Raw genomic sequence first — 26,911 nt, 5'->3', positions numbered from 1 at the left:
GCCAATGCCAACATTTACCATTGTGAGGCTGGCGTTACATTTCTTGCTCTCTTCTCTTACTGACAGTTGTTTCTTTGTGGGCAAGGGTGTGTCTTTGTGTGACTTTCACTTGTTCTTGCTAATTGATGCAAACAGGTTTGCAGACAGTGAAAGGGACTCTTATTTTCCTCTTATTTTCTGAATAACATTTGCATGGTCACAGACAACTTGGCAGATATGAACTGTCTCGTACCGAGCACACTTAATCTATGCATGCAGTGTGAAATCCAAATGATTGTGTTAAGAAGGTTTGAGAGAGAGAGAGAGAGAGAGAGAGAGAGAGAGAGAGAGAGAGAGAGAGAGAGAGAGAGAGAGAGAGAGAGAGAGAGAGAGAGAGAGAGAGAGAGAGAGAGAGAGAGAGAGAGAGAGAGAGAGAGAGAGAGAGAGAGAGAGAGAGAGAGAGAGAGAGAGAGAGAGAGAGAGAGAGAGAGAGAGAGAGAGAGAGAGAGAGAGAGAGAGAGAGAGAGAGAGAGAGAGAGAGAGAGAGAGAGAGAGAGAGAGAGAGAGAGAGAGATGTGAGAGAATGAGGTGGCAACTTCAGAAGGTCTTGGGTGTCCGTCCGTTGAGCAACCGGAATGCATCGACCGATGTTGTTGTTGAGATGTTGCATGTCTGCTATCTGTATCTATGACTAACATTCCCCACAGGTTATTGGTTAGCATTTGGATTGGCCAAGATGCCCTTTATGACCCTTGGTGTGTTGGCCTGGGGGAGTCTCTGAAGGGAGGTTCACGTTGCCTAGAGACACTATGGTGGGCTTATGTTATCCCACTGAAGCCCCCCCTGACCCTGGTCCTACCCTGGTGGTGTGATAGTGCTGTTGACCCAGTTCACAGTGAACCCCAACAGTGATGAGGTATGGGAACACTGTGTCACCTATGACCTCTGCAGACATCAGGATAGCAGCTTGAGTCGGGCAGGTTCTGTGCATCTAGACCAGACTAGCCAAAGGACCAATCGAAAGTGACCAGACTAACCAAAGGACCAATCGAAAGTGACCAGACTAACCAAAGGACCAATCGAAAGTGACCAGACTAACCAAAGGACCAATCGAAAGTGACCAGACTAACCAAAGGACCAATCGAAACTGCGGTGGAGGTGGCAGTGGCACAGTCCTCTAGGGGTTAATGTTAGTCGGGGCGGGGGGGGGGGGGGGGCTCTAAAATACTTCAAACAGGAACAGGATAGTACATTCTGCTGCTCACCCAGTTCTTCTTCTTTCAACGACACATTGAATTATAGACCCATTCTCCTGACTGATATAACACCAGGGTTCACTAAGATAATGTGTAAATGTTATCTCTCTCCTCCTGAGTGGGTTTGAATGCGAGTCTGCTTGTCCTTTGAGATAATGACGGAATGTTAAACATTAGAACGTTGACAGGGCTAAAAGGTGACTCTGCATCTCTAGAGAACATTAACTTACTCAACTGCAGTCTGACGACTCTGTAGTCTGTAATCACAAGATAAGTATGCTGATTGCTGAATTTGAAATTCTTTTCCTCAATGCAAATGTGTTCAGGATGAACCCTGTGTGTAAGTTACCTTATCGACGTAGCCTACTTGTGATCCCTTTGTTAGCTTTGATGTTATCGAAGCTTACCTCTGTGTAGCTTAGCTTCATGCTACAGTAGCTTAGCCACATAGAAGCTAAGCTGCTAGGCCCCTCAGGGACACAGGCTCCTGATCTTCACCCAATGACAACAGTGAGGATGAACCGAAACCGGATTACACTAGTCCTGCATTCCTCTCCAAACCTGTTTCAGCGAGGCACACATATACACACACCACCGTGTTTCATGGTTAACACACACACACACACACACACATACACACACCACCCAGATCAAAAACACACATAAAACCCAGAACTATTTCAATACTTTAAACCCACAGCTGGATGCAGACCGAGGGAAACCACTAGAACAAGCCATTACATGCCACACACACACACACACACATCCACGATCTAGAACGATTCTGCAGCAGCCTGTATGGGCGTGCGCATGCAGAGGTGACTCAGAAGACTCATTAGGGACGAGCCTGAAATAGTTTCTTACCAAAAAAAGGAGGTCAGGTGACAGAACAATATTTCAACGTCCGCCTGAGCAGGAAGTGTTCTCCGTGTTTGTTTGTATCGGGTCTGTTGGTGGTGACACGTCACTCAGGACACTGAAGGCTGACTGGTTGTCTGCCGTGATAGAGGTAAACATTGACACACATCAGCGGCGCTCAGGAACCTGTAACGATCCCTGGTGTCTACCAGCTGCCTTACAGGTGTCAGGTCGTTTGTCTGTGTGTTTTGTTTTGTCTATTGGAAGCTGTGTGTGTGTGTGTCTGTGTGTGTGTGTGTCTGTCTGTGTGTCTGTGCGTGCGTGCGTGCGTGCGCGTGTGTCTCTGTGTGTGTGTGAGAGAGTGTGTGTGTGTCTGTCTGTGTCTCTGTGTGTGTGTGTGTCTGTGTGTGTGTGTGTGCGTGAGTGTGTGTGTGCGTGCGTGCGCGTGTGTGTGTGTATCTGTCTGTGTCTCTCTGTGTGTGTGTGTGTGTGTGTGTGTGTGTGTGTGTGTGTGATAAGTCAGTCGGGCAGGCGTACAGGCAGCTTGTGACAGGGTGACAGAAGGTTTTGCATTCTGAGGCAGTCGACAGTGTCTTGTCAGTACTCGTCAGAACAGGTGTTTCAACCCGGGGCCTCTCTCTCTCCGCAGGTCCCTTCATCTTCTTTAGTCTTTTTTCCTTATCTTCTATGTCTCTCTCCCCCCCCCCCCCCCCGGTCTACGTCAGTGGATTGGTATTCCAGGCAGGTGACTTTCTTCACCTTTGTGTTGTATCAGTGTCTGTAAGCTGTCAGGCTTTGTTTGAAGAGCGTCTCTAGACACCAGACCCCGGACGTTCACCTCTATCCTTTCTCCCTCACCCCGCCTCCCCCCCCCGCATACCCCAGTAGTGACCCACCACACCCTAACGGAATTCCTCCCCCTCTCGGCATTCCAATTCATTGTTCAAAGGGCCGGGGGGGGTGGGGGGGGGAAGCAGTCTGATTCTCATGGACACACACAGACAGACACACACACACACACACAGACAGACAGACAGACAGACAGACACACACACACACACACACACACACACAGACACACACACATAGCCTGAGATGTGATAAAGATCATGAAGGCATGAGTCACACGCACGCAGAGACAAGGAACAAAAACAGTTACTGTCAGGAGAGCGTAGTGTTCAACCTGAGTTTGTCTCACTCACAACCTCTGTGTCGTTGCTTACTCACAGTCAGCAGGGCCGTCAGAATCACAGGGTTCCCACAGGTCCTTGAAATCCTTGAAAGTTTGTGAATTTGAAAAAAAAGAATCACGGTCTTAAAAGTTTTTGAAAATAGACATGGGTCATTGAAAGTGCTTGAATTCCCCTCTCTCTCCCTCTCTCTCTCAAAAAAAGTATAATATATAGGCCTATTCAAAAAAAAAATACTTAGCTCGTCAACTAGTAAATAAGTCTCTGTATTGCTTAACTTACACATATTTCACAATATATTGTTTGCTGTGCTGTGGTAGAGAAGGCAAGAGACCATCTAGTGTTCACACATTCAAGCCTCTCTTGTGTTGGGAATTGAGTCTTGAAAGTCCTTGAAAGGTGCTTGAATTTGATGTTTCAGAAGGTGTGGGAACCCTGGAATCAGAATCAGAATTGCTTTTCTTACATCCAATGTACGAGTACACAAGTACAATTCTTCGGTTCAGGTTCTTTGACATTGGCATTGCAGCAGAATACAAAATCAGCAATAATAAAACAAGTACGGTTGTTATGAAGGCCCACAATTTAGAGCCAGTTTAGTTTCCCCGAATCAGCCCTATTTTGCCCCTATTATTTACTTTATTATTTTCCATACTATTCATGTACGTTTTCGTGAAGTGTATGTATTGTTATTGTAATGTTTATGTATATGTTTCATGACGTGGTATATCCGGGGTGTGTCCGTGACCCGGATGCTGTGTCCGGTTGATATATATAGGGACGGAAGTGCTCTGTGCGTCAGTGTGACGAGAATCAGAGTGATGAGAGTAACGAGAGTGAGCAGAAGCAGAGAAAACGGAGAAGTCAATCTAAGATGGCGGAGTCAGTAACACGCACACCGTGCTGAAGCTGAAGACGCCAAGAGTGATTATTGAGTTCACAACTGTGATAGCCCGTTTAGCTGTGTCCCCGTTAGCCAGCCTTGCCAGCAGCCGGCTGCTAACGTTGGACCAAGCGAGACCCAAGCTGGACAGAGCCGTCGCCTCCACGAGTGGATTGCGACCGACCGCTGACTCCACCGGAGCTTACCGTGGACCCCCGGACCTGAGCCCTACACGCCTCGCCGTGGACCACGAAGAAGCCCCTTTCCCTTCGCGTTGCTACGTCACCCCCCCCCTTTGTCTGCTGCTTTCCTCGAAGCACATGCGAGCTCCAACCAGGCCTCAACGCGCTCCTTGCAGTCCGAGACTCTAAGCCTTTTCCAGGCTAGGTACTGTGAGTGAGTGATTGAGTGTGTGTGTGGCCGGCGGGGAGGGAGTATATATATCTGGGGATGTATATATCAGTTGTGTAAATAAATGAGTTTGTTCATATGGGATACCGTTACTGTGTGTTTAGTCGTCTGTTAGCTAATGTTAATGCTAATGCTAATGCTAATGCTAATGCTAACGATAGTACTGCTAGTCTAAAGGGTGGCTGGCGCCCCCTGCCTGTATCCTCCTACACTGCCTATTTAGCTCAGAGTTAGTTAGATAACCAGCCCTTCCTAAATTCTACAGTCCTTTTAGCTACTCCCTGGTTACAATTGGTCCTTCGAGCCGGATAGGTTGTGTAGTGATAGCATGGCTGAGCGCAGCCAACCAGACAAGACAGTTACCCCCCCTTCTCCGCCCCCTGAGCCAGAGCCACGACCACAGAGAGTCCCGCGGTTGCCTCCGAGGTTACAAGAGTATGAGCTTGAGCTCGAAAGCTCACTGAGTGGTAGTGAGGAGCGCACTCCACGGGATACAGTGGTCGGAGAGGCCGAGGTGTCCGCCGGCGCGCGGGTGGCTAGCACCGAGACAGCCATCAAAGAGCACCAGCCTGAGGATGAGATGGCAGAACAGCAGGGTTTTGCCGTAGAAACGGAAGAGCAGGAAGGAGAGGCCCGGTCTGACAGCGCCTGCGGGCGGAAGAGGGAGGGCCTCAGCCTTAACGATCTGCCTCCCAGTACGGCGCGCTCGAGACCTAGCTCCTGCCGTTCAGTGGCTTCCTCCCGGTCCAGGGTTTCCGTGGGCAGTTCTGCCTCTGGGGCGGATAGCATGCATTCCAGAGGGAGTAGTGCCGCGCTGTCAGAATGTATGCGCCAACAGGCCGAGATGGCGTTAGAACGGGAGCGCCAACAGGCCGAGATGGCGTTAGAGCGGGAACGCCTCCAGTTCGAGCGTGAACGCCTCCAGATGGAGGGGGCGGAACGCGCGGCGGAGAGGCAGATGAACGGAGCGGAACGTGCGGCGGAGAGACAGCGCCAGGAGGCGTTAGAGAGGGAACGCATCCAGTTCGAGCGCGAGCGCCTCCAGATGGAGGGGGCGGAACGCGCGGCGGAGAGGCAGATGGCGAGAGAGCAACTGCACGCGGAGAAGATGGAGGAAATGATGCAGACCATGCGCGACGTGTGCATCAGCAGAGCTCCGTCGGCCCGTAGCTCCAGAGCATCATCCGCACGGCCCTCTCGAGTGCCATCTCCTGAACCCCCCGCCGATGGCTCCATGACCCCCGCCATGACTGTCCAACTACAGGCCCAGCTGACCACCTGGAAAGAAGAGGACCAGGGACCCGACCGCTACGCGGCCCAGAGGGAGCCAGCGTCGCTGCCCGGGAGGGGAGCCATTCCCCAAGAGCGTAGCACACCCCTAGGTCCTCCAGTGAACCAAGAGGCATGCAGGCCGGACACCCAGACCGTCACTCCAGCCCCGATCATCCACTACAGGATGTTTCCCCAGGTGGAGGGACCCAAGTTCCCCTTCTTCAAGGACGAGGACAGGAGCCAGTATGTGGAACTACGCATCTGCCTAGACACGCTCTTGGACGACTCCTGCTCAGAGTCCTACAAATATGCGATTCTCCTTCAGCATGTGAGGAACCCCAGAGCCCACAACATGGTTCTGGCCCATGCCTCCGCACCGACACCTTACACCAGAGCGCTCGCCGACTTGGATGCCCGCTACGGTCGTCCCTGGAACCACGCCCTTGCTGAACTGCAAGCCCTCGAACAGCAGGCCCCCATCAAGGATGAACGGGCGCTAGATGACTTCGCGCTCCGCGTGCACACCTTGGTTGGAATGCTGAAGACGCAGGGCCCAGCTGGCGCCAGCGAGATCAACAGCACCTCCAACGTAGAGCGGCTGCTCCGCAAGATCCCACGCTTCCGGCAGGAGAGGTTCCGGCGACAGCAGCGCGTTCGTAACCCCGGGAAGTTGGGTCTGAGCATGGCTGCCTTCGCGGAGTTCCTACTGGAGGAAGTGCATGACACCAACGTAGACGCCATGGGTTACGCTGAGCCGAAGAAGGAGAGGGAGAAGGGAGACCGCTGGGACGGGCCGAGCTCGAACAGAGGACGCCCAGTAGGAGTGCTGCACACGGAGGAGGAGCCTCGGAGAGAGAGGAAAGCCCGACCTGAGGGAAAGGATTCCTCTCAACCCCCTCAAAAGGGACGGAGAGGTCCACCGCCATGTCCGTACTGCACCAGCGAGCACTGGTTCAATGAGTGCAGTGACTTCAACAACCTGAGTACCGAGGCCAAGCAGAGGTGGCTCGAGGAGAACAAGAGGTGCTGGAACTGTGGGCGCGACCATCTGGCTAAGAACTGCACCTTGAGGAGAAAGTGCAACCGCTGTGAGGAGGTCCACCTCAACATCCTACACGAGGTCTCCCTCGCCAGGTCCACGGAGGGCACCAGAAGCCCTAGGTCCGGTAGCGCACCGGAAGAGGCAACACCTGTCTACTACCTAGACCCAGCCCGGAGCAGCGGCTCCAAGGTCCTACTGAAGGTGGTGAAGGTCCGACTTCACCACAACAACGCTGTGTACGACACGTACGCCGTTCTAGACGACGGGTCGGAACGGACCATCCTTCTCCAGGAGGCAGTGCGCCAGTTGGGGCTCCAAGGGACTGAGGAGAAGCTGACTCTGCGCACGATACGTCGCGACCTTAAAGAGGTCACCGGGGCGAGAATCAACTTCTCTATCTCCCCGGCGGGGCGGCCATCGGACAGATATCGGCTTAAGAATGTCTTCACCGCAGACCAGCTAGCGCTCTCCCGCTACGACTACCCCCTGGAGAGATTACGCGCAAGATATTCCCACCTACGGCGAGTAGACCTACATCCGATAGAAGGAGCGGAGCCAACCCTTCTCATCGGCTCGGACAACGCTGCACTGATCGTGTCGCTCCGTCCTCCGCTGAGAGGACCACGAGGCTGCCCGATGGCTGTTAAGACTGCGCTTGGGTGGGCCCTCCAAGGCGCTACCGAGTGGAGAGATAGAAACGGGAGAGCTACGTCATCCCTCCATGTCCGAACCGAAGAAGTGCAGACCATCAACTGCCTTCACACCAGGGTGGACTCCATGAATGCGGCGCTACGGGATAACGTCCAGAAACCCGAGGGAGAGGGGAACAGCTTTGATTCCCTGCAGAAGGAATTCCAGGAGGTCCTCGATGAGCTGGTCGGAGAGAAGAGCCTGGATAAGTTCAGGGTTGAATATGAGCAGCTGACTAGTGCCCTGTTGAAGTCCCACGTGAGTGAGAAGCGGCTGATGACAAAATGCAGAGAGCTGAATGCGGAGACAGTGACCAACTCAGTGAAGGTTGCCACTGCACTAAAGCTATCCCAGGAAGACCAGACTACTATCACGTCTCTGGAGAAGGAAGTGAAGCAGCTGCACACGGAGCTGGACGCCAAGCAGTCGGACATCAAAGTGCTGAACCAGCCGGGCCAGCGAAGCAGAGAGGAGCAGCAGAGGCTGGAGCAGCAGCTGCGGGAGCAGAAGATCAACAATGAGAGAACCACAAAGGAGCTGGAGCAGCTGCAAGTCAGAAACACCAAACTCCAGCAGGAGAACGAGCACAACGCCTTGAGTATGGAGCAACAGTCCCTGGACAATCAGCAAAGGGCATCTGACCTCAGGATTAAAGAGGAGGAGGTGAATCAGATGCGTCAGGAGATTGCCAAGCAAACGAAGTTGAGAGAGGCCACCCAGAGGAAGTTCCGACATATGGAGGATCAGAAGTTGGATGTGGAGCAGCAAAGGGACATGCTGAAAACCCAGATAGCTGGGCTGGAGAGAGAATTGGAGTCTTCCAGAAAGCAGATGGAGATTGACAAAAAAGTCAGGCAGAAGTGGACGAGGGAGAGAGACAACTTGTCCGAAGGTGCCGTGGTACTGGTGATCGACCAGTCCCTTCCACGCGCCGCCTGGCAGACAGGCAGAGTGACCAAGGTCCTGCCGGGTCCGGATGGTAGGGTGCGGACGGCCATCGTGGACGTTGGTGGTCGCACTTACACCCGACCTGTGGCACGCCTGATTGAGCTCCCTCAAATTACGAAGGACACTATCACCTCCTACCTCACGCTGCTAGAGCAGCCTAGCCAGTGTGCCTTCCCTAGTTAAATGAAACCGAGGGTTTCATGGGGCGGCTGTTATGAAGGCCCACAATTTAGAGCCAGTTTAGTTTCCCCGAATCAGCCCTATTTTGCCCCTATTATTTACTTTATTATTTTCCATACTATTCATGTACGTTTTCGTGAAGTGTATGTATTGTTATTGTAATGTTTATGTATATGTTTCATGACGTGGTATATCCGGGGTGTGTCCGTGACCCGGATGCTGTGTCCGGTTGATATATATAGGGACGGAAGTGCTCTGTGCGTCAGTGTGACGAGAATCAGAGTGATGAGAGTAACGAGAGTGAGCAGAAGCAGAGAAAACGGAGAAGTCAATCTAAGATGGCGGAGTCAGTAACACGCACACCGTGCTGAAGCTGAAGACGCCAAGAGTGATTATTGAGTTCACAACTGTGATAGCCCGTTTAGCTGTGTCCCCGTTAGCCAGCCTTGCCAGCAGCCGGCTGCTAACGTTGGACCAAGCGAGACCCAAGCTGGACAGAGCCGTCGCCTCCACGAGTGGATTGCGACCGACCGCTGACTCCACCGGAGCTTACCGTGGACCCCCGGACCTGAGCCCTACACGCCTCGTCGTGGACCACGAAGAAGCCCCTTTCCCTTCGCGTTGCTACGTCACCCCCCCCCTTTGTCTGCTGCTTTCCTCGAAGCACATGCGAGCTCCAACCAGGCCTCAACGCGCTCCTTGCAGTCCGAGACTCTAAGCCTTTTCCAGGCTAGGTACTGTGAGTGAGTGATTGAGTGTGTGTGTGGCCGGCGGGGAGGGAGTATATATATCTGGGGATGTATATATCAGTTGTGTAAATAAATGAGTTTGTTCATATGGGATACCGTTACTGTGTGTTTAGTCGTCTGTTAGCTAATGTTAATGCTAATGCTAATGCTAATGCTAATGCTAACGATAGTACTGCTAGTCTAAAGGGTGGCTGGCGCCCCCTGCCTGTATCCTCCTACACTGCCTATTTAGCTCAGAGTTAGTTAGATAACCAGCCCTTCCTAAATTCTACAGTCCTTTTAGCTACTCCCTGGTTACAACGGTAATAAATAATAATAATAATAATACGGTAATAAAAAAGTAGAATAAAGTGATTGTGATGGCAGTACTACAGCGGGACCAGTCGTCGTACTGCAGTGGAACAGTAGTGCAAAAATGCTGTGCTGGTTACAATGAGATGAAATGCAATATCATACAATATGCAATAACACAGTACAGATAGCATATGATACAGTACAGGGAGTTCACAAGCTTCCCTGTCTGTGTCCCAAGATGGCCTAGTCGCCACCCAGGAGACATGGGGAGGCGGGGCTAAGCTTGACTGTCAAAGGCTCAGAGCTCAGACGCTGCCATAGCTAAGCCTGGTAACTCTCCTTAGAGAGATACATTTAGTGGGCTAGGCCAAGTACAGCCTCCAGGGTTGGAGTATCAGGTAAGCACTAGGCAGAGGAAGGTTGTGTGAGTGTGTGTGTGTGTGTGTGTGTGTGTGTGTGTGCGTGTGTGTGTGCGTGCGTGTGTGTGTGTGTGTGTGTGTGTGTGAGTGTGTGTGTGTGTGTGTGTGTGTGCATGTGCTGCGTGCGTGTGTGTGTGCCCGTGCGTGCGTGCGCGTGTGTGTGTCGCACCTCAGTGTTCCATGACCGCACCATGGGAGGATATTGCGGGTAGAACTGTGGAGGCTGAGAAGGCTCTGCCCCTGACCGAACACAGACACTATTGTGTGTGTGTGTGTGTGTGTGTGTGTGTGTGTGTGTGTGTAGGCTGCCTAAAGGAGCACCTGACAGAGAGGGCATTGATCCACCCTCCTAAGCTCCTTCCATACGGAGGGTTCTAGCGAGAGGATGAATGAGAGAGCCGATGTTCTTCTCCTAGACCTATGGGCTGGTACTTCTTACAGCTTATCATGCTTTGGACTTCTTATCATTACCTGAAGAATCGATAGGACCCGTCTATTAAGAGTGGACTGAAGTACATTAGATAGGACTGTTAGTGTATTAGATATTGATAAAAGCTTATGATGAACAAGTACCTTTACAAAAGAGAGGCGTGTGTGTGTGTGTGTTGTGTGTGTTGTGTGTGTTGTGTGTGTTGTGTGTGTTGTGTGTGTGTGTGTGTGCGTGCGTGCGTGCGTGCGTGCAGGCGCGCGCTGTATCCCCACCAGTGCTGTGGTATTTAATGGTGATAAATGTAGCGGCATATAAAGTGATGTATAGTTTACTTTAGTAATCCTCACCACACTCCCATCCATGCTTACTGCTTGCAGCTGTGACACACACACACACACACACACACACACACACACATTCCGTCGGAATGCAGTGTTTTCATTCCCCTGACCCGCCATGTGTCACTCAAAGAAACTTGGCTCTGTGCTGCTGGAGCCGTACCAACTAAACGCCACACACTCCAACATAAACATACACACACATCCATCACAAAAAGGTACTGTACACAAATACAAACTCCCACAATAGACACACTTGCTTACTCACACTCGCACGTCATACACACACATGCACGCGCACACACACACTCACAATGCCACAATAATTCACCTCCTCTCCTCTTTATTTAAAAAAACAGCACATACAACCCAAAATACAATTTCTTCAGTAGACTCAGACTTCAGACATAAATGCACTGGAAATCAATGGGGTGATGAAAATATGTTTTCCAACAGATTGTTCCTCCCAGCGTTGGTAGACGGGTTACCTTGGTGATGGCTCCGCACAGAGCTCTTCCCAGGAACCCGGACGGTATTACCACGGATCTATTTGTGTCAACGTCCGCTTACCGGGCCGGACCAATGACGACAGCGGGGGGGATGTGTGAAGGCGGAGGTCAGGCTCGTTTTCATTGGACGGCTTGTCGCCGATCGTCTGGAGGCCACTGGTGTGTGTGTGTGTCTGTGTGTCTGTCATTGTGTGTGTGTGTGTGTGTCTGTGTGTGTGTGTGTGTGTGTGTGTGTCTGTCTGTGTCTGTGTCTGTGTGTGTCTGTCATTGTGTGTCTGTGTCTGTGTCTGTGTGTGTGTGTGTTTCCTGTTACAGGGAAACAGGGATGAATGCAATTTCACTTTCCAACGGCCTTGGACTTGGATAGTCCCAGAGTCCCGTGCTTCCTCTAAGTATGTCAGACGTATCGTAGCTCCGCTAGTACTGCCTGTGTTGCTTTCATAGACAGATGGAAGCCATTTGCAGTGTGACATTTATTGGACTCTTGGCAGTGTTCAGCATCCTTTGTACTGTCATCTCCTTGCAATTTCAAGTCAGATAAATATACACACAAACACACACACACACACACACACACATGCACAGACACCCACACACTTACAGACGCACACGCACACATGCACACACTCATACACTCACCCCTTATCTCACAGGTGATCAAACAGGAAGGCCTATGTGTGAATGATTCAGGGATGGCAGACATGGCTAATGGAGCCCAGATGCACTTCCTCATCCTCCCAGAGGTCCGGGGCGGGCGGGCAGCAGTGGTTCCGTTCAGACTTCAGTACCGTTAACGTTCAAAGTGAGCCATCATCATCATCGTCGGCATGTCGACCGCTCCGACTTGTAAAAAGGGGGTCCGTATTCATTCACACTGATATCGGATTAACTCTGTAACCATGACAACAACAAGTCTTCTCGCTCCCATCTTATCACTCCCCAGTGACCCCGGTCGGTGTGTGCGATCCGCGATCCCATCCGCTAACCCCCGGAGCCAGGGTTTTTGATGTGTGTCACTGTAGGAGAACTTGGGAGAGGAGAACACACAGATGATGAAAGCCCCGTAACTAATTGACTCACCCGGGTGCGGGGTGTTTTTTTTTCTCCCCCAGCTTCAGCCCACTGTTTGTCACATTGTCACATCGTCATTTCAAGAAGCGTTAGCTTTTCTGAAGACGGATGCTTAGCGGAGTTTACAGCCAGCGTTCCAGCTGCACACACGCACACACACACACACACACACACACACACACACACACTAGAGCAGCGCAGCCGCCAAGCAAGCAGCACTTGTTAAGCTATAATAATCATATAGCTGCTTCTGACAGCTGTAATGCTTGACTGTGCTTGACATGTTCTAATTTGTGTGTGTCTCTGTGTCTGTCTGTGTCTGTCTGTGTCTGTGTGTGAGAGAGAGAGAGAGAGAGAGACATTGAGAACACAGGATCAACCTCGGGTTTTCTGTCCTCTCCTCGCGAACGGAGATAGAAATGGAGCAGAAACGGCAGAAGCGCCGTGAAGTGTGTCGTGCCTTGTCGCCGACAGCAACGGCGGGGTAATTGTGTCAGGATGCGCATGGCTGAGCTGTGTTCGATCATGTGTCACCATCACCTTCACCGCCTGGCCTCTCTCTGCCCCTCTTTTTCTGCCCTCTCCACGCCTCTCTCTGCCCTCTCTACGCCTCTCTCTGCCCTCTCTACGCCTCTCTCTGCCCTCTCTACGCCTCTCTCTGCCCTCTCCATACCTCTCTCTGCCCTCTCTACACCTCTCTCTGCCCCCTCTACGCCTCTCTCTGCCCTCTCCACGCCTGTCTTTTAACCACACTCCCATTCTGGGATTTTGGGTCTTGGCTGAACTCCACTTCTGAGCCCATATTATGTTAAGTTGGGACTGAGGATCACTTTGGTGTGCGTGACTGCGTGTGTGTGTGTGTGTGTGTGTGTGTGTGTGTGTGTTACATCACCACGGTGTGTGTGTCACCTCACAACAGACCTGTCACAGTTGCTGGGTTCGCTGTGTGGGTCAGACTGACTTGTCAGCCTGCCGGCTTCTTGAACCAGTCAACAAAGTCCTATATTCAGGCCGTTCAGCCAACCCTCTCCTCCCCTCATCTGTTCCCACAGCGGCTGACGCTACGCAGGCAGAAACCATATAGCCTACACGGCTCCCCACAGGGCAAATACATTCTTTCACACCGAGACTCTGGGAGTGTTTGTACTGAAGCCATGCCAACTGTTGGCTACCTACCGCTGGCTACAGTATGGTGGGGCCACAGTGGGGGAGAGAGAGAGAGAGAGAGGGAGAGAGAGACTCTATGTACTCTGGCTCTGACCTACTGTACGTGCTCTTTTACCTGTGAACACACACGCACACACACACACACACACACACTGTGCAGGGCTAGCTCTTTACCTGTGAACACACACACACACACACACTGTGCAGGCTAGCTCTTTACCTGTGACCACACACACACACACACACACACACACACACACACACACTGTGCACTAGCTCTTTACCTGTGAACACACACACACACACACACACACACACACACACACTGTGCAGGCTAGCTCTTTACCTGTGACCACACACACACACACACACACACACACACACACACACACACACACACACACAGTGCCACTCAGGACTGAACCAGCTCCCCCTCTTCCTCTCCTTCAGTCTCTTAGGAGTGAGCGTTTCTCTCCTTTCTCTTCCCTCAACCATAAGAATGTCCCAAGAGAAAACAGGAGTTAGACTACATACCCGATTGCCGATGTGTTTTCAGGGTTTGGGGGTTGTTTCCGTGGTTACTGCCAGGGCTGTGGAGGAGAATCTGACCTCACACAGACCTCATTATTGTCTTGTTGCATCTAACCTTGTAACTTTGGGATAAGCTGTATATTTTCTTTTGTTGTGCCAAACAGTACATTTTGTTAAACCAAGCTGTGGATTACTGTGAATGACACTGAATGACACTATCTCTCATGACGTGCATGAAGTTTCTCTCGCTCCTGACTTTTTCAATCTTTTTATCTCCCTCCCTCCTTCCTTCCTTCTCTCCTCTCTTCCTCTTCTCTCTTTCTTTCTCCCTCCCTCTCTCGCTCCCTCATTGTCTCTTTCTTCTATCCCCCCCCTTCATTCTATTCCCTTGTATCAAGACTAATTATCGGCAGTGAGGTTGAGTCTCTGGGGAGCTCAACAATGCATCATCATCAAAGACTTTTTGTTTGTTTATTCTTCCCGCCGCTGCTATTCTGGGCTCTTCTCCAGCCCAGGGAGACGGTGGGAGGACTCCCTGCGGAGGTTTATAAACTGTCAGAGCCCCAGTCCCTGAAAAACATCAAGGGATTATCGGGTGATATCAGCGAGGTTTTTGGCTGGCAGTAAAAAAAGAATCTAGCTGGAGAAAAGTAGAAGAGTTTTAATGGTTGTCTGTTAGAGGTAAACGGGACCCTACCTGAGGATACCTGAGAACTAGCGTGCCCCTCTCTCTCTCTGTCTCTCTCGCGTGCTCTTGCTCCTCCAGAGGAAATCTCTGACCAATGGTTGATGGAGGAATACATGAGAACTGGTCTCTCTCTCTCTCTCTCTCTCTCTCTCTCTCTCTCTCTCTCTCTCTCTCTCTCTCTCTCTCTCTCTCTCGTCTCTCAGGAAACATGGAAATCTGGCCAGGTGCTTTGTGAAAAAGCTTCCTGTTAGAAGTTGTCCTGAGGCAGGGATCCGTAGGATTACCTTCCCTTCCCCAGATCCTGACCCCCGAGCCATTAGAGGGAAACATGCAAAACAGACCTTTTATTTACTGTGGAGATTAGTGCTGGAGCAACTGTGTAACCTACCCTAGTGATGATAGGATCGCTACCACGGATGTTAGTGGTTAAATGGTGTAAATACTGACATTGCACTTTTTGTCAGTTGTATTACTTATTATTGAATTGTTGTTGCTGCTTTCTTGAGTTTGGGGCAAGATCCCAAAACCTGTCACGTATTACTTATCTATTACAACTGTATGCAGCAAATAAGATTTGATTTGATTTGGTAAGAGGTGGAGTAAACATATATACCTCTACTGTATCACTGATGGTCACACAGGGGAGTTGAAATGGATGACCCCACCCTCCTCCTCTGGCCTAGTGAGGTAAGGGCTTATGGCCTGTGTGATTCCGACATGGATGTGACTGCAGAGTCACTACCTATCTTCCCCCGTAGACTGAAGACCCGTCTCTTCAAGCTACATCTTGACTGTCCCTCCTAAAGACCTATTCATCCGTCCTTACCCCCCCCTGCACAGTTTCTCTACTGTAAATAAAAATAGGCATAGATTTGTTATTCTTATGATGACAGATGGATAGATGTTTCACTTACGTAGACAACATGTCTTTGTTGTAAGTTGCTTTGGATGAAAGCGTCTGCTGTGATGCAGAGAGAGAGAGAGAGAGAGAGAGAGAGAGAGAGAGAGAGAGAGATAGAGAGAGAGAGAGAGAGAGAGAGAGAGAGAGAGAGAGAGAGAGAGAGAGAGAGAGAGAGAGAGGAGAGAGAGAGAGAGAGAGAGAGAGAGAGAGAGAGAGAGAGAGAGAGAGAGGAGAGAGAGAGAGAGAGAGAGAGAGAGAGAGAGAGAGAGAGAGAGAGAGAGAGAGAGAGAGAGAGTGAGTACCGTAATGGGACTCTTCATAGGACTTCATGGTGCTTTTTTTCAGTTGTGTGAGTAGCAGCTACATGCTTCCGGCTGTGTGTTCCCCTAAGTTAAATATTGTCCTATTTTAGTGTCAGCTGGCGGAAAACAAATATATTAGTGCAGTCATTTGCCTTGCAGAGCTGCCAAGCACGTCGCTTGAGTGCGACGCAAGGAAAATAGGGAGTCCCACAAAGTTCCTAGAGTTCCTTTTTTTTTTTTTTTTTTAAATGAACATTTTTTATATGCTTCAGATGTGTGTGTCTCTCGTAGCGATATGAATCACTTGACCTCTGACTGACCTTTTGAGTGCTCACCTTTCACCTTTCACCTCCCCCTTGTGTCGCAGGTCAGGGATGGACGAGGCAGATAAGTACCAACAGAGACTGCAGGCGATCAGTGTGAGTCCCTCGGGCGCCACACACACACACACACACACACACACACACACACACACACTGTACCATGGAAACTAAGCCCTGCTCTCTGAGCTGTCCTTAGCTACTGAATAATTTACCCAGGGTGCAGTATGGCGAGCCAGGGCCTCCCTCAGCTCAGGAAAACAACACCAGAGTGTTTCCCATGGAGACGTGTGACTTTGCAACTATTATGGGATAGCGACCTGTGTCCATGGTAACGGTGCCCCTGTGGACAGGTGTGTGACCAGGTGTTACCCCATCTCTTTGTTCCCACTTTCTTTCTCCCTCTATCTTTCTTTCTCTTTCTCTCTCCTTCTACCTCTCTTTCTCTTTCCTTCTACTTCTCTTTCTCATTCTTCCCTCTCTTTCTCTTTCCCTCTACCTCTCTTTCTCTTTCTTTCTCCCTCTACCTCTCTGTCCCTCTCTCTTTCTCTTTCCCTCTCCTTCTTTTCTTATTCTTCTCCCTCTACCTCTTTTTCTCTTTCCTTCTCCGTTCCCTTTACCTCTCTTCTCTTTCTTTCTCCCTCTCCCTCTCTTTCTCTCTCTCAGGAGAAGAGGCGTCTGCAGGAGGAGCAGGAGAGGGCTAAGAGGGAGATGGAGGACGAGAAACTGAGGCTACAGCAGCTCAAGGTCTCAAACACACACACACACACACACACACACACACACACACACACACACACACACACACACACACTCTCTCTGTATTTACAAACCCACACATGCTCCCTGATTCTCACATACACAAGTGAAAAAGCCTCAACATTCACACATTCTCCCTTTACCATACAACCGTTGCCATGGTTTTGTTCAGCCAAAAAACCTGTACAGACCCATTCCAGGTTGTTAGCGAGCAGCTAACTTCCAAATTCCATTTGAAGCAATTCACGATTCCCCTCCATCTCAAAGCGTGTGTGTACACTCACCCTCACACACACACTCACACACACACTCACACATACACACACAGACACACACACACACACACACACACACACCCACCCTTCCTGAATCCCGACAGTCTCTCTAGGGTTGAAGGTTGGCCTTCCTTTGCTGAAATAATTTGTATGTGTGTGTTTGCGTGCTCTCTGTACTGGGCGGCTCGTGTGTGTGTGTGTGTGTGTGTGTGTGTGTGTGTGTGTGTGTGTGTGTGTGATTGCTCTCTCTGTGCTGGGCGGCTCAATTGTTTTCATACCATTTCCAGATTGGCGTTCCCCCTTCCTCCTACACTGTGTTACACTGCCCCGGGGCACATTCCGTCATTCCTCGTGTGCGTGTGTGTCCGTATCCTTGTGTGTGTATCCGTGTGTGTGTGTCCGTGTGCGTGTCCGTGTGTGTGTCCGTGTCCGTGTGTGTGTATGTCTTAGTGCCCACTTGCAAGTGTTAAACCCCACTCCTCCTGCTACTACAGTACACATGATTCGGAATACTTTCCACTACTATTACGAGGTGTTAAACGTTTTCAGGTGACCGAACCTCGTGTGTAACCACTCTGTAAACTAGACGGTGTGCTCCTGTATACAGTCATCTGCCAATCTGAAAAAGCACCACAGGAACTACTCTGTCTACTCTAGACGTTGGAACAAAACCCGCACTGTGTCCTTTTTCGCGGCCTCTCAATGGCTTTCGCCGGCACTCTCTAGACCTCCTCCTTCTCCTCCGGAGGTCAATAGCAAAGCTTCTCATTCTCCCTTCGTATCGCTCGAAAAGATCGCCTAATGACGCCGCCGAAATGATGTAAGGCTGAATAACACGATAACAATACAAGGCCGAAGCACGCAAATCTAAGTGGCCTAAGACTTCCTATAGTCGTGAAAAGAGGTCTTACTGTTTTACTCTTTAACTGCTTTTTAAAGAGGCTCTAGAAGTCGTCGTCCCCCCCCCCCATTGATATTTAACCTTTCTTTATCCAGGTTAAGTCTCATTAAGATGAAAAAAAATCAACTCAAATCGATGTTTTGTTTTTTGTTTTCAAGCCTGTTTTTCACACGGTCACACCTCCCTTTTGAAGTCGCTGTAGTCGCTGCGGCGTGTAGACGTAGACTGAGTGATATACAGGGCCCTCTGGGGGGGGTTGCAGAGCAGAGCTGTGTGTTTCTGCCAGCGCGTACGTACGTACGTCGTGTCAGTCTGAGGAGACCTCTGCTCGCTGCACCAGGAAGGAAGTGCTTGCACCAGACTTCCTCTCTGGGCCCGGCGCACCTCCAGTTGAGGTGATGAGAGAGGTTAAGAGGCTCGAGGGAGGGAGGGGCAGAGAGAGAGAGGCAGAGAGAGAGAGGCAGAGAGAGAGAGAGAGAGGCAGAGAGAGGCAGAGAGAGAGAGGCAGAGAGAGAGAGGCAGAGAGAGAGAGAGAGAGAGAGAGAGGCAGAGAGAGGCAGAGAGAGGCAGAGAGAGGCAGAGAGAGGCAGAGAGAGGCAGAGAGAGAGAGAGAGAGAGAGAGAGAGAGAGAGAGAGAGAGAGAGAGAGAGAGAGAGAGAGAGAGAGAGAGAGAGAGAGAGAGAGAGAGAGAGAGAGAGAGAGAGAGAGAGAGAGAGAGAGAGAGAGAGAGAGAGAGAGAGAGAGAGAGAGAGAGAGAGAGATCCTGTGTGAGTGTACAGAGGTTAAAGGGACAGGACACCTGCTGGAGAGAAAGGGCTCAGAAGGGAGGAAGAGAAGAAGGGATGATATGGTGGAGAGATTTGTACTCTGGGGGGCGTCATCATAATGTATGTAAGTATAGTATGTGATTCTCTCTCTTTCTCTGACCCTCTTTCGATGCCACTTTCTCTTCCCCCCCCCCCCCCAGAGGAAGTCTCTGAGAGACCAGTGGCTGATGGAGGGTCCCTCGTCCCCTACCAGCGAGAGCCCCCGCTCCCCCACCGGTGACGGCCCTCGCTCCCCACTCTGGGGCTCCCAGGCCCAGGAGATAGAAGAGCGCATAGACAAGTAGGAACACATCCTCGCCCCACACACACACACACACACACACACACACACACACACACTCACCACAGCCCCTATAGAGCCCACAGGGGGTTTTGAATGCCGTTGGTGTTGACAGCACTTTCCTTGTCTTTATCAGTGCGAGTTATCGTCACTTAACTTCATTAAGGTTGAGGTCAGAGATTTATGCTTGTTTTTGATGTGGCTCGGCCCTTATTATGGAACGCTAACTGTGAGTCTGTCTGTCTGTGTGTCTGTCTGTGTGTCTGTGTGTCTGTCTGTCTGTGTGTCTGTCTGTCGGTCTGTCTGTCTGTGTCTCTGTGTCTCTCAGGTTGCAGACAGAGAGTCAGCGGCTGGCTGAGGAGGGAGAAAAGCTAAAGGAACAGATGGAAGATGGCCAAACTGTGAGACACTCACGCGCGCGCACGCACGCACGCACACACGCACACACACACTTGTATAAAGGGCTGGATAAAATGTTGAACAAGTACAACCGTCACCTTCCATTAAGAGAACTCTCCTCAAGTTCTGACTGGTGTTCTTCGGATGAATAATGCATTTTTTGCACTTTGATGTAGCACCTTGTGTTCAACAACAGGAACTTCAGAACAGCGAGCCTTTTGCATAAACAATACAGCACTTCATAGGCTCCTGAATTATTGTTTCATCTCACGGCAAAGCATGACTGCTGGCATTGATGTCCTTTTCTATTCCAGAACAAAGAAATCTCTCTGGATCTCTCCACTGTTCTGTTGTGTTTGTTTTATAACCTAACCTTGGTTTTTTGGTGGATGTTTAATCGACCTGTAGTGTAAATAGAGCCTTCTGTTTTGACTGGTTAGTGAGGTAGCAGAAGACTGTGGTCTTAGTTTGTCTAGGTCTGTCAGTTGCAGGGCAGATTTAGCCCTTGTGACATCTTCTGTATCTACTGCATCTACAGTTTCTGTTCTTAGACATTAGAGTGGGTGGTAAGTTGGCCTTGATATATCTACAACATCCTGTGCATTCAATGTTCTACCCACAGGTAGTAGGTAGGTCAAGCTCACTTGCTCCCCCTTGTGGTTTGTGGGGGCAGAAGGGGAGCATTGCTTTCTGTTAAGGTTAACTGACAAACTTATACACCCACTCTACTCTGAAAGCGTACGGCCGTATTAGACTATTATGTCTACTTTAAAAAGCACAGTTCAAGACCGTTGAACCGTTAGCATGTTGTTGAGAACATGTTGTTTCATGTCTTGTTCTCGCTATATATAGAAAGTGACAACACTACAGCTGCTACTAACGCACTGCTATTCACCAGGGTGATGCTTTTATGCTCAAGTGTTAGAAAACATAATTCCTCGCTTTAGTCCTCTGTCCTCCACTCGCCTCCCACTCAAAAAAACGCATTGAGGGAGAAGATTTTGAAGGTTTGAACGTTTGAAGGAGACGATTTGAAAGTATGAAGGAGGAAGAAAGGCTAAAACTGCCTCCTTTCTTGAGATTCCCTTTGTGAGCTCCCCATTGTGAAACTCTTACTTTGAAGTTCAGAGCCTCTTTGGGGACGTTTGAATACGGAGTGCCGCTTGACTGTAACTGATAGGATACGGTCTGATTGGTTCACCAACAGCTCTTGATTTTGAATATTCATGGTTGGGAAGGCGGGTATATACAACGGAATGTTAAAGAACATTATCCTCCTCGTATTCTTGCTGTCGAGGTTCCAGCTAAGTAAGCAGGCCATGTTGGTCTGTGATTTGTCTCTTTCTCTCTCATTGTCTCTCTATGTCTTTTACCATGAGAGTAAAATGTAACATTTATTTGACGTACGTATTTGCCTCGTCATAGATGTAGTCGTTTACAATGATATTAAAGCCTCATTTGATTTATTCTCACATGGCCATTCTCAACACTGACCATGACAGCACTCAACAACTCTTTGCACATGGTCTTACATTAAATGGAGTCGGATTATTCATGTTACACTATGTTTTGTTAAAAGCTATACAGAGTCAGACTTCCCTGATTAATCCTTCTTATTGTAACTTATAAGGCTCTACAGGCTCCTCCCCTTATATAATATATATATACACACACACACACACACACACACACATACACACACATACACATGCATGCATACATACACACACACCTATGCTTTTTGAGAAGAATGGAGTGGAGGACAGAGGAGAGGACTAGAGGAATCGAGTTTCTAGCCATTGAGAAAGGACCGACGATTAAGACTTAGGAATGTGGGTGTGGTCTGACCTGTCTAGGAATAGCATCTAACCCCGCCCTCTCTTTCTCCTCCTCCAATAGGAAGCAGTGGCAGTGGCAGAGGCCAAGGCAGGTAGGTGTCACCTGTCTGTCCTGAATGACTGTGTCTGTCTGCTGCCACCTGTTAGCAACAGCTGCTCCTGAAGAACCACTTTTGGCTAATTACAAGAGCTCAAATTCATTAGATTTAATTAATCTGAAGTTGCTGCACTCTCCTCCCACTCGTGATGAGACTGATGCGTGGCTTTGGGTAGCCGTAGTAGTTGCCTTGGGCGAAAAATCTCCGGAGAACATTTCCGTCGATGGGGAGGGGGGGGGGGGGGGGGGGGATGGCATGGGTGCTAGTCACGCCAGAAGCGTGAAAGTTGGCATCCCTGTATTCCAGTAAAACCTGTACACCACCTTTCATTTATAAACATTGCGTACGCAAAAAAGCATGGGTACCCAACTTTGACACAAGTTTTTGGATGTAAAACCACCCTGGCGTGAAAATGTCCACACACGCTCAGACTCATGCTCGCACAGAACCTGGAGAAATGGCAACTGGCAGAAGGATGAAACTCGAGAAACGCTTTGAAACGGATACCGTTGTGTAAAAATGTTTGAAATATTTTCCTCTCACATATTATATATGAAGAATTCCCTGGAGTGCACACAAAAAAAAATATATGCACACTGCACATACGTATCTTAACTATACATATATTTGCCCTTGTTGTGTATATATATCACATTGTACTCTGCATACTGTACATATCATATTGATATTCATGCAAATATATTGACTTTTTACATTTATTCATTGCACATCTACTGACTTCATATTCATTCACTTACACTCACTGTAATACCGTAGCCTATACTGTCCCACCATGCAATGTCCATACATTCATGGCTTTTGCATTATGCAGATCTGGTTAGATGCTGAACTGCATTTCATTATCTTAGGACTTGTACTCAATGACAATAAAGTTGAATTTAATCTAATCAACCCCCCCCCAAAAAAACATGATTTAGGATAATAAATACAAACAGAGATTTGTTTTAGCAAAATAACCCCTCAAATATGTTGTACAGTTTAATCAGAATCATATTTAATTGGATCTGTAATTATTAAAGTCACAACATTTATTCTCATAAATAATAAAGTGAACAGTAGGACTAATTACATTTAAACTGATTTAAACGGACTCGTATCTGCCCGTTTTCGATGCCTCAGTCGGGCAGATACGAGTACAAGCTACCAGTTTCATATTGTCATCAGGTTTTAGTCTGTTATCAGGTCATTGTCGTCACGCCGTCAGTATAGATTCATATTCATTTGGAGGGTTTCACTGACCATTTATAGGCACCTAAGGGCGTTACAAGACGCTCGTTCACGTGCGCAAAATTTAGAGTTGATTATAAATCACAAAGGGAAAAAGGCGTGGGACGTGCGTCTGTCACTGTGTTATAAATCGGAATCTTGTGCGTAACGTCCTTGCTTGTGTACGTACGCAACCTTTTTACGCTAGTTCTATACTTCTATACGCTAGTTCTATACAAAGTTTTATAAATGACCCCCCCCAGCTCACATCTGGCTGCCTCCTGAGGTGGGGATCGAACCAACAACCTTCCGATTGCTGGCCGGCCTCTCTAACCTCTAGGCTAGACGCCGCCCCTATACGTATAAACCTATGCTTAATCTACATTCCTCTCATGTTGACATTAACTAACTATTTATTCTCTAACAGAGGCCGTCCAAGAAGTGATCCGGGAGAACGGACAGGATGCAGCGTCAGGTAAAGGGTTAAACTCACTTTTCACTGAATCAACTCGATGTAGCTCTTTTAGCTTCGAGACACTTGTCTATATGCACTGCACACGCAGCAGCAGCACTATACTTAAGGGAAATCATTAGCATTTGAAAGGAAGGATGGAGAGGAGATATCCAAGTGTCAGTGAAACTTCATACTGTACATGCTTCAGTGAATATTCATGCATGATAATTAGATCAGTGCATATACATTTATGCTAATGAGGGAGGCGCATGCATAAGTTAGGTGATCTGAGGGTCGTAAGGGCCACGCAAGGCAAGTCAGAGGACGTGGTCATGGCTGGTTAGAGTTTGGGGTCAGAGGTCAGAGAGACCCCTGTGGCATGATGGGTCTGGTCACTTCACCATCGCCATCATCCACCTGAGGTCAAGACTAGGGACTTGTTTCTTCCTGTTCTACTCTAGCAGCTTTCTCTCTTCCCTTTTCCCCCCCCTCTCTTCCTCCCAGGTTTCAACTCTCCATTTCCCCATCTCCTTGCTTTTTCTGGGCTGTTCTAGCTGTGCTTGCTAGACCATGGTAGAAACTGATATGAATCCTTACCAGCGGTCATGCTTCTAGCGTTTAGATTTCCGTCTCCTCGTTGATAGGCTGCTACGACGCCCCTAAGTCCCTAGGTGGGCAACGCCGTTAAGCTGATATACATCTGCTGCACGAACGGCTCGCTTAACTGTGATTTATTCGTTTTTTGCCCCGATGTTGGGCCGTCGCTATTCTAGTCTCCTAACTGTCATCTGTCTCTGATGTCATAGCTCTAGGAGCAGCGGAGGCCGGTGTGGTGGCGGACCTCGCTCCGCTGTTAGAGGAAGCCGCGGTCCTCACCAACGGCAGCGGCGAGGGCGAAGGTGAGGCTGCTGCTGCTACCCACAATGCCGTGGGGGAGGACGAGCGGCCCAGCACCAACGGTCCGACGGGGGACCTCGACGGCGCCGTCACCATGACGTTCCTGGGGTTCCAGGAGGCGGAGCCTGGACAGGTTCCCAACGGCGAGGGCGGTCCGGAGGAAGAGGAGGAGGAGGAGGGGGCGGTCGTCATGCGAGCGGAACGGGTGATCATCACGGACGAGGGAGACGAGGCTCCGGACGCCCAGGGCACAGAGGATGACCTTTCACCCCCGGCCGCGGAGGGAGAGTCGGGGACACCGCAACCACCGAGCTCAGAGTCCACAGAGGAAGCTGGAGAGACCGAGGCAGCCACACCTGAGGCCTCTCCGGAAGCTTCTGCCGAACTAGAGAAGGGAGAGGAGAAGGGAGAGGAGAAGGGAGAGGAGAAGGGAGAGGAGAAGGGAGAGGAGAAGGGAGAGGAGAAGGGAGAGGGGACAGTGGCTGTAAGTGCAGAGGCCGGCACAGAAACGGGAGACGGGGAGGAGGGAGGAGGAGAAGGAAAGATAGAGGCCAAAGAAGGAGACGTAGATGGAGAGAGCAAGGGAGATGCAGAGATCAAGGGGGACGGAGAGACCGACGGAGACGGAGACGGAGAGATCAAGGGAGAGGCCCAGCCGGTAGAGGAAGCGCCCCCCACCCCTGACGTGCAGTCCCCTGCCGAGGCGGTGCTAGACGGCGCCGTGGCGGCCGTCCCCGTCTACTCCGAGGCCCCGCCCTCGCTCTGCCCCAGGCCCGACACGGAAGGAGAGGCTGCTCAGCAGCCAGAGGGGGAGGGGGTCCAGGGGAAGAAGGGGGGAGAAGAGGAGGCCTCGGCGGCGGCCGAAGCCGTAGCCGCCCTCCCCCCCGGGCAGTTCCAGGAGGTGTCCCTGGCGGAGCCGCGGACAGAGCCAGGGGAGAACTCAGCGAGCCAGGCAGCGAAGGAGCGGGAGCCCCTGCTGGCCGTCTCTAAAGCCCCCCCCACCAACACCTCTGCCCGGGCCGATCCAGCCGCCGCCGCCCAAGAGACACTCCTCCCTGCCAGGGCCCAGGGGGAACCCAAACAGAAGTCCTGCCAGTGCTGCTCTGTCATGTGATCTCTCTCTCTCTCTCTCTCTCTCTCTCTCTCTCTCTCTCTCTCCTTCCTCTCTCTCTCTCTCGTTTTCTCTCGTTCCCTCTCCTTCCTCTCTCTCTCTTTTTCTCACGTTCTCTCTCCTCTCTCTCTTGTTCCCTCTACTTCCTCTCTCTCTCTTTCTTCCCACCCCGCTCCCCCACCCCTTCTCTCTTTCTATCACTCCTGTTCTCATCCAAGCTTTCTCTCTCTCTCTCTCTCTCTCTCTGTCTCTCTCACGTACATTCAGTGACTGCCCTCTTAACACTGTGAATGAGGAAAGCGTAGTGGCGTAGTGTTTGAAGTGCCTTGCGGAGTTCCTTATCCCCAGAGTACTGCCCCATTAACCCCTAACCAGGAGCAGGGAACCTGCCCACACTATGTTACTGTCGTATTACTAGTGTGCTGTTTCTGAGAACGAGAGACCAAAGATGCAGGCCTGGTGTGGCCTGGGAACTCTTGTAATCTGTGTGTTCGTCAGTGGAAGTAGAATACCAGGGGAGGTTGGCGGAGGTAGAAATCGTAGGACAGTCATTCCATTCCGTTCATTACAATGAGCCCATTGTAATACATGGGTTTCTACGATTTCTACCTCCACCAACCTCCCCTGGTTGTTCATCCACTTTACTCCTGACAGTGCCTGCCTGAAACTGGAATGAATGTTAATGAGCTCTCGTTTATGACGGCTAGATAACCAAGCGGTGTTTTGAGAGTGAGACTAGCTCCGTTTTATAAATAAAATCCTCTTGATTTGACATGGGTGTGCGAGCAGTTGACAAGAGGTAATGTGTTATTCAAGTCAAAAGTGGAGAGATTCATTATTTTATGAGAATGAATATTGTAGGTCTTTGTGTCGTATTTTTAGGTCAGGGTTTTTTTGGTCCAACTCAAGGCGTATCATTTTGTAATGTTGGTCTAAAAGTTTTATGATTAACATTATTGGGAGATAGCTACCATCACTCTTTTTATTTTATTTTTAAGAATATATAGTTACACAGCTCTTTTGAGATTGCTGTGTATATGTATGTATATAGCCACCATGAATTGGGAGTGGGCGGGATGTATTGTATAGAATGTATGTTTTTGTTAGTTTTTGAAACAAGGAATATGGTTTAATGATTAAACTGTGATCTGTGAAATATTATCTGACGTCCATTCATTGCTTTGTAAACATTAAGCTCTGTGAGACCCTACAGTGTTGCTACAGCCCAAGATAGTGTACACACTGACTAGTCTGTGACGTAAAGTCAAACACACATCTGTTTATTTTGGTGTAACTTTACTTTCACATTCTGTACTTCCACATCCCCCATTCATACGCTGGCACCAGACCAGAACATAGTGTTTTCTGATGCATTATACAGTCCACCTGCAGCAAGATTCTTACAGTGGAGTGGGAA

The 26,911-nt window shown here is 49.8% G+C and overlaps 1 protein-coding gene across 1 annotated transcript in view; it reads left to right on the top strand.

The window, feature by feature from the left end:
• palm3 (paralemmin 3) overlaps positions 1-26,565 on the top strand; it is a 30,820-nt gene extending 4,255 nt beyond the window's left edge. The window contains exons 2-8 of the mRNA XM_080523766.1: positions 16,476-16,527; positions 17,095-17,175; positions 19,331-19,470; positions 19,799-19,871; positions 21,769-21,799; positions 23,460-23,507; positions 24,293-26,565. Coding sequence (XP_080379892.1) covers positions 16,483-16,527; positions 17,095-17,175; positions 19,331-19,470; positions 19,799-19,871; positions 21,769-21,799; positions 23,460-23,507; positions 24,293-25,497 — 1,623 coding nt within the window. The 5' untranslated portion in view covers positions 16,476-16,482 and the 3' untranslated portion in view covers positions 25,498-26,565. The remainder of the gene's footprint in view (positions 1-16,475; positions 16,528-17,094; positions 17,176-19,330; positions 19,471-19,798; positions 19,872-21,768; positions 21,800-23,459; positions 23,508-24,292) is intronic.
• The last annotated feature ends 346 nt before the right edge of the window (positions 26,566-26,911 follow it).

This window comes from Nansenia antarctica, assembly GCF_963989245.1.
Source record: "Nansenia antarctica genome assembly, chromosome: 2".
Classification (NCBI taxonomy): Eukaryota; Metazoa; Chordata; class Actinopteri; order Argentiniformes; family Microstomatidae; genus Nansenia; species Nansenia antarctica.
Note: the sequence above shows the minus strand (reverse complement) of the source record. Positions and strands in the feature narration are given on the sequence as shown.